Consider the following 21,665-nt stretch of genomic DNA (forward strand, 5'->3'; position numbering starts at 1 on the left):
GACACTTGTTTTAAATATTTAGTGAATGAAAAAAAGTCTGACAACAGTGTTTATTTGCCTTGTACTCTGGCGTGAAGCCTCTGTGTTTTTAAATGCCTTGGTATTGCACTTCCGTGGAAGTATGCAGAGTTTCTTTTACTCTTTTTAGGATTTACTACCATAATATTTATCACTACTCTTGTGTACTCTGTGCTTAACCCTATCAATGTCAACAGTACTCTCACAGGTACAAGTAAAAGAGAGAGGGAGGACAGTGGAAAGAGATGGTATTATATGGGCAAAACAAATGGAACTCAAGAAATGTACCTTAGTGGACTGTTAAGAGCCTTGTGCATCAATAATGTAAATCCCAGAGAGGGGAGACAAGTATCCATCGGAGAGACATATATATATATATATATATATATATATATATATTCTAATCACATTAGAAGTGTTTGACAAACTGATCCTCTCTAGAGTTTCACTGGCTTCACTCAAGCCGTTTTTTCTTTCCTCACATAGCCAATAGGGATTCATTCTGAATCCCATTTCAGTACACAGAAGAGAGTCAAACGTGCCAACTAAGGGAGAAAAAAGGGAGTCCGGAACAAGTTTGTTAACAACCATCTGGCTGCTGTCAAGAGTAACCAACGACTTTTAATCAATTCTTGACATCACAAGCAGACAACTCCCTGCATTACACACAAGACTTCAGTTTTTGTCACATTTTACATGCATTATTAAGTTTAGTAGTCCGGCACAATGGTCCTTTGACAGATTGCCAGAATGGAAAAAGCTTTAAAATGTTCAGATTGCCCTTGTTCGTTGAGACTAAAAGAAAGACTGGTTGGGAAGGCAAGATAATAATGAGAATTATATTTTTGTTATTTTTTCCTTGGAAAGACATATTTTAAAATTTGCATATTATAGACCTCGCCCTCCAGCAGAAAAGACGGTTGCTGTGAGATCTCTAATCAGCTGAAGTATGTCTTGCCTATGTGGTAAAAGGTATATCATTAAAATAAATTATTTTTCTTGCATAACAGTCCTTTGCAGTTGTGGTGGTGTTTTTTCTGCTTTAATTTACACTATACACTTCCTTTTTTTTTATAGAGAACTTTTTGTTTATCTCCGCAGGATTGAGAGCTTAGATCACATTCCCTTACCAAACTCTTGAACAATATTGCCCCCTTGTGGGTTTGTTTTTACCCTTCATTTCTGCTGTTGATCAAACGCGTGCAGCGCTCACCTAAATAGCAACCACATCCACCGCTGCACTTTCGTTGCGTACAGGAACATGTTTCTGATCCACAAGGCCATCGTGTGCAATAACAAAAGCTCACTGAGGTACTTTGAACTATAAATTTATTTATTTTTAATGCTGAGTAGTCTAATGTAATCTACGGTTTTTGAAAGAAGCTCAAAAAGGCTGCATTTATTTGATGAAAAGTAAAAACATTAGGCTAATGTTGTGAAAGATTTTTAAAATGTAAAATAACTGTTTTGTATTTCAATATATTTTTAAATATAGCTACTTTATTCCTGTGATCAAAGCTGATTCTTTGATCTGCGGACGCTATTCCATTTCCTCCAGAAATCATGCTGATTTGGCGCTAAAGTAATATTTCTTATTATTATCATCAATATTGAAAATGGTTGAAAGTGCTACTTAGTCTTTTTGCGGAAACAAATACATATTTTACGATTCTTAGATACTTTGAAATAGAAATTTCATAAATGAATGTAAAGGTCCTTAATGTTACATTTGACAATTTAATTTAATGCATCTTTTCAGAATCCACTTAAAAGACAAATAAATTACTGACCCCAAACTTTTGAACGGTAGCATTAACCAGAATCTCTGAAATGATCTCTATATTTTTGAGATGAACTACTTGGGATTTTCAGATGTGTTTTGAGATTATTAAAACAAAGTTGCTATAACTGACTAAAATAAGGGATTAGATTTGGGAAAAAAGCCTATTTGTTGACGAAAACATATTTCATTATAATGACATGACTTTAAGAAAGCATTATTTTTAAATGCATTAAATGTATTCACACAAGATTTTGACCATTAATCTTGCAATTTATTTGACAGTTAAGGAATATATGAATATATGAATTATACACAGATGATACACTCTCCATAAACAATAAAAAAATGTCATCATAGTACTTGCTTGAGTCATATAATCCACATCATGGAGCAAAGTTCAGTTATTGTTCTGCAATTACTACCCAGATAAAACATAGTCATACTCGCACCGATTTGAACATTCAGACCTTTGTTTTATGGCATGCACAGTTAAGGAGGTGGGAATGGGAGGATAAGTGAGACCTGATCCCAGCCACCGGCACAGCCCATACTAATGCATTCCCAGTGCTTCCTGGTGCTGCATCAGAGTGAAGGCTGTGTGCTTGTCAAACTCTGAGCTGCAGTGGCACATTTCCTGTTGTTGACAGGCGAGAAGCACAGCAGAGGCTGCACTGAGCTGCGTGTAAGGACGCATTTTATCAGCTGGAGTGCACACAGACACACTCAGAGAGCACACTTTCACAGGAAGAGTTGCTATCACTTCTCAGATACACAGACGCAGAGGAAGCACTGACACTGAACCTCTTACCAACAGCCCAGAAACAGGAGCTGCTCCACAGATGGACTGACTCACTCCATCCAGAGTTTGACTGATGAAAACAAGTGGGATCTGCTTTTTTGTTTTTGTCTGTTTTCACCTGATCTGAGTGTCTACCCAGGAAGTGTTATGGTTTTGTTCTACATGGGATCGGATAAAACCTCATCTACAGTCATGCAGCCTGAGGACCCTGTTCGCCAGGACATGCAGTTCTACTATGTGGTGAGTAGGGGAATTACCTACAGGTGTATGCAAAATGTGTACAGGTTTTATCGCTGACTCAAACTGTACGATTCCCTACACGTAATTGTATTGTAAACTAAAGTTACTCTGATGCTGTCTTATATTTTCCTACTAAGACTCATATTCAGTAACACGTTCTCAACCATGTGCCCTATTTTAAGCAACCTACATAAGCATTGCACCACTGAAATATTTATTTCTCTCTCTTCATTTTTCTTAAGATATGGCGGTACATATTAATCATTAAAAGCATCAGCATAAACCAGGATTAAAATCACCCGTTTTTGGGGTCAGCAGCATTATTAAACATGCTATAAAGTAGGCTGTATACTTCTGCACTTTGATCCATGATCCAGGAACAATTTTTCAAAACTACTATAAAACAAATATCTACTGTTTTGTTGCACTTACAAGTTTGAACTAAAGGATCTTAAAATCTTACAAAAAAGGTTTCAGTATGTATATAAATGTTTGTAACAAAGTAGCCCGTGTGTACTCCAGTTTGGCTGCTAATGATAATCGTGGTTGGCGATGCAGAGATCGCAGGTTCAGCTCTGGATGTGGATGCTCCGTTAACATTTGACCCCAAAGTTCTCCACAAGATCTGTCCCTGCAATTCCCACAAACTGTTTCTGCTAAATGACATGTAATGAAGTTTTAGAAGGACGATTAATTCAGAATGAAGGCTTTGTTTCTAAAGGCTGATTTAATAGGTTCTTCACCCGTTGCGTCAAGCCAATCCGAACAGTGCAAATTTAATTAAACTCATTGGACGTCACATGAGCTAATGAGCCAATATAGAGTACACACGTACTGAAATCTCAGGATTCACGTCAGCTGATCCGATCGTTTGTTGCTCTTGGTGGTAAAAGCCTGAGTAGAAATAGATTAAGTTGCTTTTATGCTTCAAAACAGCATGCAGTGGAAAAGTACAAAGATTTGATGGATTGGCCAACATCTTGGACAGTGTACAATATAATGAAGACCATATGCTGTGAGTGTGGGGGAAGGGTTCATCCTGCTGTCAGCTGTTTGCAGATAGCCATCAGTGTTCTTTAGTAGAAATAGGACAGGTGCAAAACCAGCGTTTCTGTAGACATCTGTGCTAATTTAAGCACCATGTCCCACAGCATTTCTCATGACATACTTTTTTTAAAATTCACGTTGTGGCATTGCATTGTAAGTATCATTAGCAAAGGTAAAACACGCAATTCTCAGTCTATTCTCAGAGGAGACAAAACAGGGCCACCAGATTTCACATACGTAAGAGCTTCTGGATAATGATTAGAGTCATTCTCTGGTGCTGCACATTCCTGCAGTGTTAGCCAAGGTAAACAGATCTATCTCTAATGTCTGTACTTGATCAATGAGGTGCTTCTCATGTCCAAATAATGTTTTATAGATGTGTCAAACTTAAGTAATGCATATGGTCAAACATACTTAAAACCATGGTATGGTAGTGCTGGAAAACTATTTTTGCCAACAGGCTGTGTGGGGAAAAAACACAAAATATGTGCTGGAACATTGGAAAACTCTGCATTGGGGTGTTGGAAGGATTGGAGGCAGGCAGATGAGGATTAGATTGTCTCCATGTGTCCTGATTTATAGTTTGAACCAATAAAAGTAGCACAAAAACACAACACCACACAAGCTTGCAATTTCTTGCATTATCCAGCTGAATTCTACCTGTGTTACGCTAGGAGGTTTAGTTTCACAGGTCCATTGATGAAAGATGATGTGCTATGTCTTAATGCAAGAGTTCCACAAACCTTTTTAGGACCCACTGGACAGGTGTAATTTATCTATTACATTTACATAAACTTTAGAATGTTTTATGAATTAAAATATGAGAGGGGAAATCCATTTTGTTCTCTTATTTTCCTTATAATTTTATTAGATTGGGCATGCTTGCTTATCAATTTCATTTCATTATCATAAGGCTTATGGTAAGCCAAGAAAAAAGGATAAATATTAACAAAGACACGAGTGTGAGATATACAGACAAAGAGAGAATATGCCTTATCTTTTATTGCCTGGTGTCACAGCTTTGCAGTGTAATGTAATGATGCACTGAAACGGAACTCAGTATATGTTGATTCAGCAGTTGCTCTGATGGATTCAGTGATTTTGTTCAGTCAAGAATTCATCAGATCGATGGTGGCCAAATGTTTAATGGCATTTTTGCGCCCATGAAGGGTACGCCACAAAGTTTACATTTACATTTATGCATTTAGCAGACCAAAGCGACTTACATTGCATTCAAGCTACAGTTGTTACATTTTATCAGCTCTTGCTTTCACTGGGAATCGAACCCATGATCTTGGCGTTGCTAGCGCCATGCTCTACTATTTGAGCTACAGGAAAGTTCTAAGCAACAGTCAACCCTTTCACAAATGGTCTATGCGATGGTCACTTCAAGAAATTAATTTGAACGTTTATGATCATGAAAATTCATAGTGGCAGGTCATGATTCATTTTAACGCTAATGCTAGCTGGAGAGTTCAAGCTCACGTATAAATATGAGTTGAATATTCATTTTTTTTTGTCATTTATTTTGCATTTTTCAATCGAACTATACAGTTCATGCTGTGGTTTGTTTTTATATTGTAGCCATGTAACACATTGCAGGAAACACTGGCATCATGGCATGACTTTGCATGAACTCACCAGCACTCTCATACTTTGTTAGACTCACTTTTCCTCTCTAAGTAACCCACAGCTTGAAAACTGTGGTTGGAAGTCAGCATGGAATCAAAATTCACCTTAAATGCTTGTTATTGATCCTATTATGAAGGATTCATCCATGCATACATTCCATGTTTTATTTCTTTTGACCTTGTATATTTTATTTCAAGTATTTTAACTCATTCTCAACTACTCTTTGGTGATGTATGTGGAGTTTCGAATCATTTAGTACAACTGACTACAAACTCGCATTCAGATCTGCCTGAATCTAGTAAACAACTAATGGGTAAGAAGAAAGTCAGATGTAAGTCACAATACAGAAGAATGTCACTATTTCCGTTACATCTTAACTCTATACTTCAAAGCTTGTCACCAGTTTCCTCAGTGAGCAATCACATGACTCAAAACATTTCATGTTGAAAGGTTTTTATCATATGATTTATGAACATGAAAGAACAAAGGAGGTTTGACATTCCGAGAACTTCCTTTTCCGCCCCTCTTCCTGGTACATTTAATGGTCAAGCCCATTGAAAGGACACCAATAGCCTTAATAATGATTTTAATTGGAAATAATACTACTGTATTATCTGGGGGATTTGTGGAAAGGCCATTCTGTGGAATGTGAGTGTTGAAAAGTCTTGCCTTCGTTAGAGAATTAGAGCTTAAATCTTCTTGGAATTTGAAGAGCATGGTCTAAGATGTTTGAGTTGCATCACACACAAGTCAAAAGTTGCCAGAAAGCCTTTAAAACCTTGTATCCTCTTGAGAGTTTATGGCTATTTGGACCATACTTGCATGTATTTGAAGTTTCTGACCTAAAAGACAAAGAGGGTTTTCTTTTTACAAGTGTTTTTATAGACTGTTTTGCGCATAATTTTAAACCTCAAAGCAAATTCAATCTTCTTTTTAAAAAATCTTCAGACAATGTGTCACCATCTCATGTCACAAGCCTCTGCAAGCTAAAAGGGAATCATTTTATGTGTTTTATTGAAAAAACTCGATGGGAGTAAATTGGATAGCTAGGATTGAGTTTACTTGACCAGCAGAGATAAGGTATAATGAAAGTCAACTGAAACTAGAATGTATGGGACCAGGGGTCAAGAGGTAAACTTGTTCATAAATGGAGTGCACTCAACTAACAGACATCTAACAATCAGTATTACATCACTGTAAGCTGATAGAGAAAACTAGGCATGTATAAATTGCCATAGCTGATTGATTGACTGATCAATAAACAAGCAGATAGTGCCAATCCAGACTATACAGTGATTGCAGCCTATAGCAATATCGTTATGATGTCTGTCCCAAATGCGATGCCTATATGGTGAGATTGATTGCTATTTCTTCCTGTTTGGAAGGGCTGGTCATCCATATGACATAAATAAATCTGTTACATGATGAACAGATATATTTGGTTCCATTTGCTTGTTGTTTAGTAGATGCTTTTTATGCAAACCGAGTAAGGTAAAATTGGGCTAAATGTTAGATCAAATTACCTCAAATTTAATTTAGTTGTTCCATGTGATGACCTCGAGGTAAAATTCACAGTTCATAGTGACAAACAGGTGTTTAGGAAAATGTTGTGGTACTTTCTGGTATTTATTGTTTAAGGAGAAAACACTAGCACCACCATACTCAGGGGTATTATTTATTGTGGATGTCAGTCAGTGGTGGTTTCTTCAGCATAATGGAGCAGAACTGTTGAGAGCTGTGCCGATGGGTGGAGAATGTCCTGTTTAGAGAAGCATTGCATCTTTGCTGAATGTTTTTGTAAATGGCATTTCCTCTCCATGACCTCTAGGGATCTTTTGAAGAACAGCTTGATGTTATAATAAAGCACAGAAAAGATAAGAGGATTGAAAGGATAAAAGAAAAAGGAAATAAGACAAGTTATGACTCGTGTTACGCAATCTGTCCTCCTGTAGTGGTGAAATGAGACCACACTGGCCCACACACACCTTGAATTTCCGATTTACTGTGTGACACGACCGAGAGAAGTCAAGTGAATCTTTTATTTTGCACTGCTGCTCTCTTCAAATTTGGATATGTGTCACTTTGCGTTACAAACTATGAATCAAAGTTGTCTTAGGAAATGCATTATCATTTAATGCATCCGAGCCTTAAAGGGGTCATCAGATGCAAAATTCACTTTACAAGTTGTTTGAACATAAATGTGTGTTGGAAGTGTCTGTACACATCCACCAAGTGTTTTTTTTTTTTTTTAAATCCCTATTTCAAAATCCCCTTTCTCAAATCAGGCTGTTCTGAGATTCCTTTCAGAATGACGTAGTTCTGCACACAGGCCCCTCCCACGATAGTTGATTGACAAGACCTTCTTACCTTAGACCCGCCCATTGTGTCGACTCCAGTGCAGAGGAAAACAAAATGTCTCAGATTAACCGATTGAGGCGTTCTGTTGTTGGATGTAATAATGAATATAGCAGTAGGGATGCAACGATACCATTTTTTCAGATCCGATCCGATCTGATCCAGAAAAGTATCGGCCAATTCCGATCCAATCCGATACCAGCGCAGTTTTTTTTTTAAATCAATGTAGAATTTCTATACTTCTGTGTCACTGTTTTGTGTGTTAAACACAATCTATTAGACAACTTCATTTGAATGAAAAATAACATGAAAAAATATATAGGAGCTGTTTACACTTCATGTGTTTTGTAATATAAATCCGATCGCTCAAACCACTTCAGGAGGTGGTCTGGGCCGCATTCCAAACGAAACTGGACATGTGTAAACGCATCTGGTTGTTGAAACCACATATGTACATTTTACTTGTCCCAAAATGTAAAAAATAAAAATAAACGTGTGAGTCCGTGTTATAGGCTATATGACATTATAGTCAGATATGACTGAGCTAATGCAACACGCATCGCCGCAAACGAGTAGCTGAGTATCTCTTCAGCAAGCAGACACGCAAACTGCTGCGAATGAAACTGAAAGTAAGATGCAGACGATCAACACAATACTCTTCATTAAAAGTATAAGACAAACTTATCTTTCCAGTGCTGATACCACGTGCTCTCCTATTGCTCTCCTTTGGTCTTGAAATGAGCTGATAATTAATAAAATGCAGCGCTTATCTTTTCATTTCGTTGACGTGAACTTCGTTACATTTAAATATAGCTCAGGAATTGAAGATCGGATTTATATCCTTTTTGCAACTTTGTGGCCATGTGTAAATTGAAACGTTTTAACAAATCAGATAGATATCCAATCAGCGAAAACGCATGAAATGACCAGGTGTAAACAAGCCCGTTCATAATCTATGACAAAAAATATTATTATAAATTAGGTTAGTGGATAATTTAGCAGCAAAATTTATTCTAGAAAAATCATGAGTGCACAATTTTATAAAATCTCAGCATTTAGTGATAACATTATTTAGTGGGGAACAAATAAAAGTGAATATGCGAAGGACTATATCTGGTAAAATGTTACCCATTGCTCGTTGTATTGTTGTAAAATACATTAATGAAAACAAGTAAATATAAACTACAAAATTAAAATACATTTATTTTAAATGTATAGCACAATGAAGGCAGCGACATATGATAGAGTGTATATGTTCATCATATATGTTGCTGCCTCCATTACTGTGCTATACATTAGATTATTAATAGCCTTGATAGGACAGAACAAGAAACGCTATAAATAATCTTTCATTGTGCAAAAGCATTATAATACGAAAAGCTCCAATAGAGAGTGGCACAAAGCGCTTATGGCTTCCCGTGCGCATAGAGAAGTTCAAAGCACAAAGGAAAGAGATATTGGTGCGTAGCTTATTAAATCTGTGCATAGTTTATTGATCCTTTTCCTTTAACAGTTTTAAATCTCAGTTATTGAGCGCTCTTGGAGAGAGTTTCTTCGTCTTGATTGTCTTAACCGAACGTGACACAGTTTGAATGCTGAACGGAGGATGACAGACAGAAGCAGCAGAGAAGAATTTACATGAACTTGAATTTAACGACTTAAATATTCATCTGTACCTCACATTAAACTATGGAACGGCTTCAGAACACCTGGACTTTGACTTTATGGTGCTTTCTAATGTTTTTGTGCTTTTGTGGGGTTTAACAATAACACAGAATAGTATACGCACAATATCGGATTTGGCTCGGTCTCGCCTGACGATACCTGACCTGGCAGAAATTCCAGTATCGGAGCCGATACCGATCCTGAGTATCGGATCGATGCATCCCTATATATAACAGTCATCATTTACCCCCGACATCTGAGCCACTGAAGACACAGAGGATTATGTTTGTTTTTGAAGGGAATGGTGCCCCTGATCTACCTAAATGCCTCTATGTTCGCACGAATCATTTGTGAGTATAAGGGTTTTTTAATTAATCTTTGCAAATTGCCTTTCCTAATAATGTGCTAATTAGCAAGTTTCACTATGAATGCGGCTAAAGTAAACAGTCCCTCAGAGAGGGGCTTGGAAGAGAGGGGCGGGGTCAGCAGAGCTCATTAACATTTAAAGGAAAAAGCTACAAAACGTCAGAGCTGTTTTTGACAGGTTTAAAAAGGTGTTTTTTTTACACTACCATTGAGAAATTTTAACCGAACTATGTTACAGACTTTTCATTAAGACCCTAAAGAATCATATCAACTTGTGGAAAATGGGCATCCGATAACCCCTTTAAAATATAGCACATGCATGCTACTAAAAATGGATTCTTTCATTTTAATGCAGATTAAACATTAAACATTCTGCTAAGTCGTTTTTGATTGACTGTGATGTGAAGTAAGACTTAACATAACAGAGCTCAGTTAGATGTTAGTGTGGATGTATTTATTGGATGTGTGTGTGATTTGTGTGTATTTGTGATTGTTCAGCTGTTCTAAATTTATATATGTACAGTAGCATCAGTGCTGAATATAGTCAGGTTGAATCAGGCAGTACCATATAACCTATAATATTGCTATGTGGAACCTGAGCATTACTCCAGATATTCACTGTTCTCTCTGTTTTATCTCTTTCCGTCTCCACTGTATGCTGATACACAGCTTCTCATTGCAAGAGAAAATAAACATTGTACCAGCAGAAATCAGAGCGCTTAAACATGGATCATTTCCCCTGTCTGTGACTGTACTGCAACCTGAACTCTAGTCATCGTTACCTTTTCCACCTCAGCATGTCTAAACAGAGCTTTGACTCTGCAGAGGACATGATCTGTACTGAGAAATTTATGAGGGTAGCAAGTAGAACAGGTGAATGTCATAATTCAAAAGTGATTCATGATTAAGAAAAAATGCAGGTTTTATTGTGCAAGAGATGTGTATTTATAAATGTATATTTTTTATTGTATATATTTATATAGTTTCTTTTAATGCCTGAGAAACTTGAGATACTGTGGATGAGATTTATTTTTGATGGTTTGTGTGTTGTAGAACTTGTGTGTTGAGCCAAATTTGACCTGTAGTGGGCAGTACAGTCTATAGCTTTAAACTATAGTCAGATTCCACTAATTACACTGAACACAGACCTTATAACCAATAGCTTTATAATGCATTGATTTACCAATATTAACTGATGAGTATGTAAATTCAAATACATTTTTTGTAGACATCATGGGAAAGTATAAATTTAGTATGTGTCACTCTTCCTGCATCATCTGAGCATCCGCATCAAACCTGCACACGCTGGATTTTACTCCTGTCTGCTCTTTTGGGACAGGTCTGTTCCTGTTCCTGTCCATCCTGTATCAGGGTCATATGATCATATACACCTAACAGCACAATGTTACTGCCAAAACAGGAAGAGAGCATCCTTGATGTCAGGGTCACAGGTCAAACAGATGAAACTGAAGGGCATTTCTCTTTTAATGGCCGGATACGATCATTCTCATGTGTATGGAAAACCACTGGGACAGTCATCACTTTTTTTTTAGGGAGAATGAGAGTCCAAAGATTTTCATGGTGTGTTCCTGCCAGTGATTTATTGGATCTCATATATAAACACAAATCAAAATGAAATGTTGCTGTTTTCTTATTGAAGGACGTCACTGAGGATGAATAGTTTCTGAATCTTACACAGTCCTCCCTAAAATCAGCCAAAAGGGGTTTATGTTCAGCAGCCTTCTTAAGTGATGAAGGCTCTTTTGGCAGTCCTGATGTTGTAAAAACAGTATGATTGTGGATGGATGGTATAAGTGATGAAGACATCTGGACTGTATTTTCATCCTTGATGGAGATGGAAGAATCTCCAGAGAGCTCAAGCACATCCAAGCCCTGCAGATGGTAAATTATTGGCAAATCTAAGACACACCGCACACAGCCTCACACCACATTCCAAACGCATTATTCAGAGCCGCACATTTATCAGCCTGAAAAAATATGTCTACTAATGGTGGCACTGTAGCTATTTTAGGTCAAAGAGGCCTAGATACCTGGAGAAATCTGTTAGCATGGCACTTGCTTAGCTGGCATTGCAGAAGACAGACAACTACCATCCACATATCTGTCACTGTCAACATCTACAGTAGGCCTACTAATGAACTTTTGGTGATTTATATGTTGCTAGTAAAATGTCCATCAGTATACACAGCAACTTTTGAATGAACATCAATCCAGAGAGATGGTATACACCAGTGCTTCTCAAAGTCCGGACTCCGGTCCGGATCCGGACCCGGAGGGAATTCAATCCGGACCCGCTTCTATTTCATATTTCAAGAACACTAATTATATTTCCTACTTTGATAAACGCACGTTAAACTTGTAAATCATTTGTTTATTTATTCTTATTTTTTTATGTCTTTTTGGAGAAGGTCCGAAATTGCAGGCGAGATATTGAAACTTTTCCTTCATGACATTTGTTGTCATCATGACATCCAGTGAGCGTATGACGTTTGACGTAATCGGGCGACATTTCACCGCTAATATTTGTATTTTTTTGTTTTGTTTTGTTTTGCTATCACTTATATTATGGCAATTTGTCTTATAGCAGTGCCCAGTGTATACATTTATTTGTGGCGGCTTGTCACAATATCAAAACTGACCGCTACAAATAGATTTTCCAAAAGGCTTATACTTCGTTGAATAAACTGAGCACTGCGCGTTTAAAAAATAAAATGCTGCGCGGGTGTTTTTATATGAATGTATCTTTTATACACTCTCAAATATAATGGTTCTTTATTGCAATCTGGAGCATTTAAAGTGGTCATCGGATGCCCAGTTTACACAAGTTGATATGATTCTTTAGGGTCTTAATAAAAAGTCTATAACATACTTGGGTTAAAATGTGTTCTCGCTGTTCTAGTTCATGTTGCTTTGAATGCTAGTGAGCTCTGCTGACTCCGCCCCTCTCTTCCGTGAAGTGACGAGCAGACCATAGATATGTGTAGATTCTGCTCCTGACACGTCAGCCATTTCGCATTCACCATAATAATCAATGAATATTCAAAGATATACAAGCGTATAACTTGCTGTTGTAGACGCACACAGTCAATGCGCTCAAAGATTCACAGACCGTTCCAAAAATGGCGGATGGCTTACGTATCGTCCATAATGAGGAATCTAGGCATATATATCTATGGAGCATACTAAACATCAGCTGCGAAACTGGCTAACTAGCACATTATTAGGAAAGGCGATTTGCAAAGATTCATAAAAACCCTTATACTCACTTCTTCTGTAGATAAAGCTGGATCACGAATGATTCGGGCGGATATAGATGCGTTTATGTAAATCGGGATCGGCGCATTCCCTTCTAAACAAAAGTAACGTTAATCCTCTGTGTCTTCAGCGGCTCAGATGTCGGGAGTAAATGCTATATTCATTATTACATCGAACAACAAAACGCCTCAATTGCTTAATCGGAGACATCTTGTCTTAGCCTGCACCGGAGTCGACACAATGGCAGACAACTCTCAGCTCACTCAGGGCAGGTCTAAGGTAAGACGGTCTTGTCAATCAACTATCGTGGGAGGGGCCTGTGCAGAACTACGTCATTTTGACAGGACTCTCAGAACAACCTGATTTGAGAAAGGGGATTTTAAAATAGGGTTTTTTTTTTAAAACACTGGGTGGATTTTTATCATTATAGGATGGATGTGTACACACACTTCCATCACACATTTATGTTGAAACAACTTGTAAAGTGAATTTTGCATCCAATGACCCCTTTAAGTTCCAAGGAAACTTTCCCTTGCACAAAATGTACTTTATAGTGGAAAAAGGTATTTAGGTTATTAAAATGTTCTCCACATTCTTTTAAGAACTGTTCACTGAAAGGCCCTTTGAGGAACCCAAAATAGTTCTTCTGTGGCATTGCTGTGAAACCCCCTTTTGGAACCTTTATTTTTGAGTGTAGTTACGATGTCTACCAGCAGGGTCTAACTGCTTCATGCTAACCAGGACAAGGGCCACTTGTTCTAGGGCCATGTTTTTCTATAATAGTTGTTACCATTGTGCTTGTCAGATACTTCCGGAAGGTGAATGTGTGTCCAGGCTTGAATGAAGACTAGTCCGGATGCTACTACTGTAACGGTGCCGCTATCCAGGAGCTCCTTGCTAATGTGCTCAATCTGTCGGTCTGTCAGCTAGCCGCACAGAAGTACCCTAATAGGATCATTTGCTGAGCCGTCAGCCACTGACCAAACAAACATCACAAATATACACTCACACACCCACACAGGCACCACTAGTGGAAATACTGATGTTATTCAAATGATTACAAATTAAGTTATGCTGAATTTTACAGCATGCTCAATGAAACTCATTCCTTGCTTATTCAAACTGCATGGCTTATTATAAAGTTATATTATCAGTGTAGGATTTTAACCCAGGTCTCTTTGCAAGCTGCACAAAACTACACTACTAAGCTAACTGTTTTGTTCCCACATTCATACCAAGAATTATTAAGTTCTGACATAGTGTTAGGGTTAAGTCATGCCTTGCCTGGAGCGAGTGAGTCAAAACTGCCACAGGTGCCCCTTCAAAACACACTGGTGCATGACACTCCTGGCACTTGAGCTGACATGAGCGCCACAGGTTTATGCAAGACCTGATGATCATGTTATCTATCATGATTTGAGAATAATTTTGTGAAACTAGTGCTGCAACGATTAATCGCGATAGCATCCAAAATAAATATATATGTGTGTGTACTGTGTACATGTATTATGTATAAAAATACACACAAGCAGTATCTATTTTTGAAAATATTTACATGTATATATTTATGTTCATATAATTTATATTATATTTATAAATATGCATGTGTTTTTATTTATATATATACACAATAATTATACACAGTACACACACACACACATATATTGTGTACACAAAAACTTTTATTTTGGATGCAATTAATCTCAATTAATCACTGCCCAGCACTAATAGAAACAAACCTTTTTTTTTAAAAAATTAAATCAAAACATTTATTCAGCAAAGATGGATCAACGAAGGCATAAAAAGTGACCGTAAATACATTTATAATGTTACAAAATAAATTCTTTCTTTTAAACATTCTATTCATCAAAACATCTTGAAAAAAATGTATGAATGTTTCCAGCACAACTTTTTTTCAACATTGAAATATTTCTTGAGCTCAAATCAGCATTTATGAATGATTTCTGAAGGATCATGTGACACTCAAGACTGGAGTAATGGAGTAATTCTGCTTTGCCATCACAGGAATAAATTACATTTTTAGAATATTATAAAATAGAAAATAGTTATTCTAATTTGTAATAATATTTCACAACATTACTGGGTTTGCTATATTTTTGATAAATACTGCCTTGGATAGGATTAAAGCCTTTAAACATAAAAACCGAAAACTATTTCTTCTTCAAAAATAAATAAAAACTCAATCGATTAATCTTACCTACCCCAAACTTTTGAATGGTACTCTTTACGCAGACGTGACATTTCAATGTAGTGTCAGACATTTAAACTTTTCCCACAGTTTTCCAATTTAGAACACACTGAGCACAAAGACTCTTACAGTATCTTGCCTTCGGCTGAAAGGTTATCATGAAAAAGTGGAATCTGTGTAACAGATAAAACTGAGATCTGTGAGGTCAGCACAGAGTTGAAACGTCAAGCTTTATTTGTATGTGCTCATCACGAGGCAGCTAGTTGTGTGAGATTTATCACTCCACCTTCTCCCTGAAGCCCTCACAACTATAATTATTTTCTTCTTTCCCTTTCCTGCCGTCTCTGTCTCTCTGTTTCCTCGTTATCATGCTCTTCAAATTTTCCTTTGTCCTGACTGTTGTTTTCATTTCTGTGAAGAGGACAGGATTTCATCAGGAATGAACTCATGAATACACGGAGAAGGAAAAAGGAGTAGAAAGCCTGCAGTGGGAGGTGGGAAGGGAGGACAGCGTGTCTCTAGTGTTTGTAATGCTGATAATGAGTGACAATCTGACAGGGAACTGGTTCAAAGCTCTGCTGTATTGGTTTCAGACTCCTCCTCCTCTGCTCTACGTCACTGAGTGAGTGAGTGTTTATGTGAAGTTTGCTCTTGGCAACCCCGGCGCTGCACTCTGATTTACATGAGTACATGGCAGATGGAGAGGACAGACCTCTCTCTCACTATTTATCCATCTCTGCTTCTGTCTGTCTGTCTCATGCTCGGGTCGGATTGGCTGTACCTGTCTGAAGAGTCTGAGGAGATTGCTCTTATTCACAGAGTGTGTGTTTCTGTCAGACACACTGCCCGTCTCCCAGTCTGCAGGTAGAGTGAAAGGTGTGTGTGAGAGTCTGTATGCGAGGTAGTTTTTCAGAGATTGTGGCTGCGGTATGAGACTATGATGAACGTGTAGAATATATTCAGTTAATATGTAAATGCAATGATAAACAGTATATGCTTGGGGAATAGTGTCCTCATAGTGTTTATGATGCCACTGTTTGCCACGTGTTTGTTTGAGATGGTGTATAGTGTGTTTTGTGTTTGTTATGTGAGTGTGGCTAAATCTGGATTTCACATGTTTAACCATCAGCTACTGCATACTGTTTTAGGTAAACATATAAAGTCCTTCCGTTTCTTGAAGAGTTCAGCAAAATAATATGGATTTATAGTGTATATCTATCTAAGGCTTATTTTTTCTTTGTATAGATCAAAATAGATTAAAAAATTTAATTCATACAAGACTGACTTGAATACATATTTTCTCTCATAAATATGTTTTGAATTTCTGAATTAAGAGCAATTTTTTATATTTTAGTGGTGCTTAAAAGATAATAATAATAATAACAATAGTATAAAAACTGCTTACCGTAGGTGGTGTAATGGCTGATTTAATGTACTGAAGAAAAAAATAAAATAAAATTATATATATATATATATATATATATATATATATATATATATATATATATTATTATTATTAGTATATTATATATATTAATTATTATTTTTATTTATTTATTGACAGTTCAAAGTCAGTGTGTGGACTATTTCAGGGTCATTTTTTGTTTGTTGTATGTTTTTTAACTTTCATTAAAAAGTATGTTTTTTTTCAGGTTGAATGGAGTAACTCTAAGTAAACATTTAACAATGCAAATGTAATATTTTTTTTAAAAAATAATTTTATTGATTCAAAATTTTTTTTAAAAACTCACACACTTATATTTAAAGTGCAAAGCTATTCCAGGAAAGTATTTTGCTATTTTTACTTGATGGGTACATTGCTTGTGATTAAATCATCATTTTCAAAAATGTCTGAGATCATTTAAAAAAAGAAGTTTTTTTTGATAATCTCAGACTACCTACTTTGTCACTGACCCTTATTTAAAAAGTGACAGTTTTGCCTTGTTTTCGCACCTTTTTTGCTTGATTCTGTGACATCCTAGCATAGGAGACAAACCATAACAGAGATACAACAGTCTCTTTCTCCCACTAAAACAAAAGCATTGTGCTTGTTTATGAGTTCTTTACCTCCTCTGAAGTGGTGTTTAACATTTTTTCATGTCAGTTTCAATGGCCTTAAAACAAAAAACAGACCTCAAATTCCTTAGGATTCAGTTTACCTTTGTTGACTTTATCCCATCAGGTACATGAATATAACCACTGATGAGGCCACCAGACAACATTGCACACAGAATGAAGAATTTAGATTCTTGCTCTGAGGGAACTTCCTTTAGAAAAAGATATATACTTAACAGGATGCTGCCAGCCTAAATCGGTCTGAGGGGTGAAAAAAGCCCTTGCTCGAAACCTTTTGGCTTCCTTTGATGCTAAGACTGTCTGAGGTTGTCTAATTGTTTTGTAGCTTAGAGATCATCCAAAGGGACACTGAGTGTGAGAGCAGAGATGGTTTGCCTTTTGTTTTTGTTATTTGACACAGTAAAGCTTAAATGGATAATTCAGAAGGGCTGACTGCTGCTGTTTTATTTTCTTTCAGTTCTCTAAATGTGCAGAGAGATCAGACTGGGATTTGGTGTGTTGCTCAAGAACAGAGAGGTTCTCTGTAACTTTCCATTGTATGGACGCTTAGCTGTTTATCTTCTCACACATTATTATGTGCTCATATTTATACACATTCACATGCATCCATTGATATAAATGCTCACCAGATGTAGTTGAGACTGAATACATAATAGAAGTTAATTGCTGATGTGCATATCATACTCGTCACCATCACAGAATTATCTGATTGTGTTCCTTCAATCGAAACACCAGGATTGTTACCGGCTGAACTCTTATACAAGCACTTTAAAAGGGGCATCTGGGAGCTATCAGTATGTTTCTAAATACAAGTATTTATATCGAAATTCTCATGAGGGACCATGAGCCAGGTTTTAAGGATCAGGAGACAAATATGGTCAGGGCTCAAGAAGTATATGAAGTGGAAATCGGACAAGAATTCTGAAAGGAAATAAAAGCATGGACCGAGAAAGACTTTTTAAGGAATAAGCTATTGTTTGCTCTGGATGGCTAAGAAAATCTCTTCAAATTGAAGCAGTTTCACAGAAGTGTTTACTTTATTGTTCTAGTACTCGAGTGGTCTTGCAACAATATTTATGGACCTCTGATGTTTTTGTCTGGGTCTCGTCATGCACTCAGGTATGTCTGCACTTGGATTAGTTGTCTCAGACATGAATGCAAGAACCTGATTTAAACATGGACGTTGTAGCAGCCTGTTATTTTCATGTTCCCTGTCAAATCAATTTCTATTTGATATTAGAGGAACATTGTTTCAACATAATATACACTCAGTAATAACCAATGATGAGAATTGCCAAACATAAAAAGACACAATTATGAGATCACAATTACCCTTTTTATTCAGTTATGGAAATAGGCTACCATACAATCAAGGCTATTGTATTGTCCAACTTGTGAACTGGTCTTGTGTAAATATGTGTATATATATTATTTAGGTGTTTATCTTTTCATGGACTGATGGAGCTTCCCACATACAGTCTTGTCTCATTCTTAAAAATTTCTGGTCTCCTCCCTCTAGGGTCTCAAGATGTTCTTGGGTTAGTAGGGTTTGATTATTGGGGGTTAGAGTTTTAGTAATGGATATGTTTTACAAACACCCCCTGCTGAACATTTTAGAGGGCTAGTTGGGTTTGGGTCAAATATGGACTAACCCAACTATTGGGTTAAAAATTTAATCCAACGGTTGGGTTTGTCCATATTTGACCCAAAGTTGGGTTGAAGCATCCCAGCATTTTTACTCTAAAATTAGCTGATGATTAAATTAATGCTCATTGTTGATTTACCAGCATATACTTAATTTAGTGTGAATCATAACACAAGTACATTAAAAATGCCTTTTCTTCATAATTTGAGAAATTACCCAATGGTCCTGATACATCATATAGGATGTGTGTTGTGTTTGTTATGTCTGTTTGGTTTTATGAAGGCAAGTGTTTCTCACAAAAGCTTTTGTGTCCAGTAAATGAGCACAACACGCCTGATGAATGATGGTGGTTTGCGTTTCAGTGGGCTTTGAAGTATGGCGTAATGCTACATGTGTTTGTGTTTTGCTCTTCCCTTCCTTCCTGACCTTCACTTTTTTGTTTTAAAAGAAGGGACAGTGTATATGAGAAAGAGAAGGGCATATGAAACAGAGTTTGGGAGGAGGGGAATAGGAAAAGGACTTTGTGGCTTGCATTGCCCTGAGGCCTCTCTCATGCTCCCACCCTGAAATCGCATGATACTAATGAATATGTTTTTATAATTTGTTTTTCTTGTAAGAACATCGCTTAAATCTAATATCTCAATGATCCTGCAAAAGATAAGGGATGTTTACAGTTCCATATAAAAAAAAAATCCTCCTTAATGTTTGAGTTTACAATGATAGCTCAGAATGCCTAGCATAAAGAGATGCTCTCAGTCAGACCCGTTTCTACATACATATGAAATACTGGTATCAGCAAGGTCTTTGATGGATCTCCTGTTGTTTTCACTGATCTCGATTATCATCCAAATAAACAGAGCACAACCAGCGCTTTACAAACACAGAATCAGGCTAAATGGCTTTAGTTTAGTTTAGCTTGCTCACTTGTAACAATTTTTTTGGATGCATAGTTTCAAGGTGTTGATTCTAACAACTCAATTTAAAGTGATAGTTCACCCCAAAATTAAAATGCTGTCATTAACTACTCAGCCGTCATATTGTTTCAAACATGTAAGACCTTCATTCGTCTTCGGAAAACAAATTAAGATATTTTTGATTAAATCCGAGAGATTTCTGGCTGTCCATAAACAGCAACACAACTACCACGTTCAAGGCCCAGAAACTGCAGCTTGTTTGCAAAGAAAGGAACACACGCATATGCGTTATGGTATTGTCATGGACGAACATCGAATTCTGACACGGAAGAGAAGACATTGTTGAATAAAGTTGTTGTATTCTCGTAGCTTTATAAAATGAAAAAGTTGAATCACTGATGTCACATGGACTATTTCAATGATGTCCTTACTACATTTCTGGGCCTTGAACGTGCAGGGTCAGAAAGCTCTTGGATTTCATCAAAAATATCTTAATTTGCGTTCAGAAGATTAAGTGTACTTTAAAATGAGATGCATTAAATTAGATATGTACACTTTCAGGATGATATCTTTCAGTTAAAGAGAACAATTATATTCTGATGTTTTTCTAGCAGTATTCAAATAAGCATTGAGGTTTTGGCTTTTGGTTCTTCTCATTGTCATCACATCAGATGTGCCAACACATATGACTACACACAGGATGTATGCTGCCAGAGGAATTACATTAGGTCAAAAATGTCCACTAGCTATTGTATGTTTACCCAATACAGTGCTGCTGCCAAGTCTAAAAGTAGCCGTCCTTGAATCCAAATTAAACAGAGAAACTCAAATAGTGTTTTTCTCATATAGCATGTTTTAAGTACTTAGACCCTTAGGCTTTTTGTGTTTTTCGTAACCCAGACAGGGCCTTTTAGGACATGTTTATCCAGATGTATTCCTATTAGGAAGAAATATCTAAAACTATGAATGTCTAAAAATCTCTCTTAAGGACTGTTGTGAGTGATTTCACACCTTTTAACCCAAGCTTTTGCTGCACAATATTTGATGGTCGGTTTGTAAGTGGTGGGCAAAAGGACTTTAACAGCAGTATATCAATTTCAGCAGGGTAAATCCTGTTCTTGGCGATACGCCTTGCTGCAGAATTCCAACTCTGATCAAACACACATGAATCAGCTTCCCTTTAAAATCATAACCAGGTGTGCTTGAGCTGGTCTGCAACCAGCCTTTGCAAAAAGGCCTGCTGAGACTGAAAGTAATGCGTTCACTGTTTCACTTCTGCTTTCTTTTTCTGTCTTTCTCTTTCTCAGGGTGACCATACGTGGGCCACCATGCTGGGGCAGAGCGTGAGGCTTCAGCCAGTTTCCATCCAAAGCCTCTCAGAGCTGGAAAGAGCACGTCTGCAGGAAGTGGCCCTTTACCACTTGGAAAGAAGGGACCTGGACTTTAAGATTAGCATCCCAAGAGGTACACATCCTTGTTGAAATATCTTGTTTTGTGATGACTGGTAATCATGCATGACAGAAGTAGTGCTTAGATTTAAATAAATCGCTTTAAATATAATAATCATATCTAGTCACAGTCTAGATATGATTATTTCAGACAGATGCTTATCGAATTCTGAAGAAATCCATGCAAATATC

The 21,665-nt window shown here is 37.0% G+C and overlaps 1 protein-coding gene across 4 annotated transcripts in view; it reads left to right on the forward strand.

Annotated features, from left to right (window-relative positions):
- Nucleotides 1-1,244: 1,244 nt before the first annotated feature.
- LOC306878882 (rho GTPase-activating protein 6-like) overlaps nt 1,245-21,665 on the forward strand; it is a 40,105-nt gene continuing 19,684 nt past the window's right edge. Inside the window, exons 1-3 of one of the 4 annotated variants that reach the window (XM_079431463.1) lie at nt 1,245-1,329; nt 2,616-2,840; nt 21,333-21,489. In XM_079431463.1, the coding sequence (XP_079287589.1) occupies nt 2,748-2,840; nt 21,333-21,489 (250 nt within the window). In that variant the 5' untranslated portion in view covers nt 1,245-1,329; nt 2,616-2,747. Of the gene's footprint in view, nt 1,330-2,382; nt 2,841-16,049; nt 16,267-21,332; nt 21,490-21,665 lie in introns of those variants that run through there. The other 3 variants (XM_079431462.1, XM_079431464.1, XM_079431465.1) reach the window with 3 other exon arrangements.

The sequence above is a fragment of the Barbus barbus genome (genome assembly GCF_936440315.1).
Source record: "Barbus barbus genome assembly, chromosome: 2".
Classification (NCBI taxonomy): domain Eukaryota; kingdom Metazoa; phylum Chordata; class Actinopteri; order Cypriniformes; family Cyprinidae; genus Barbus; species Barbus barbus.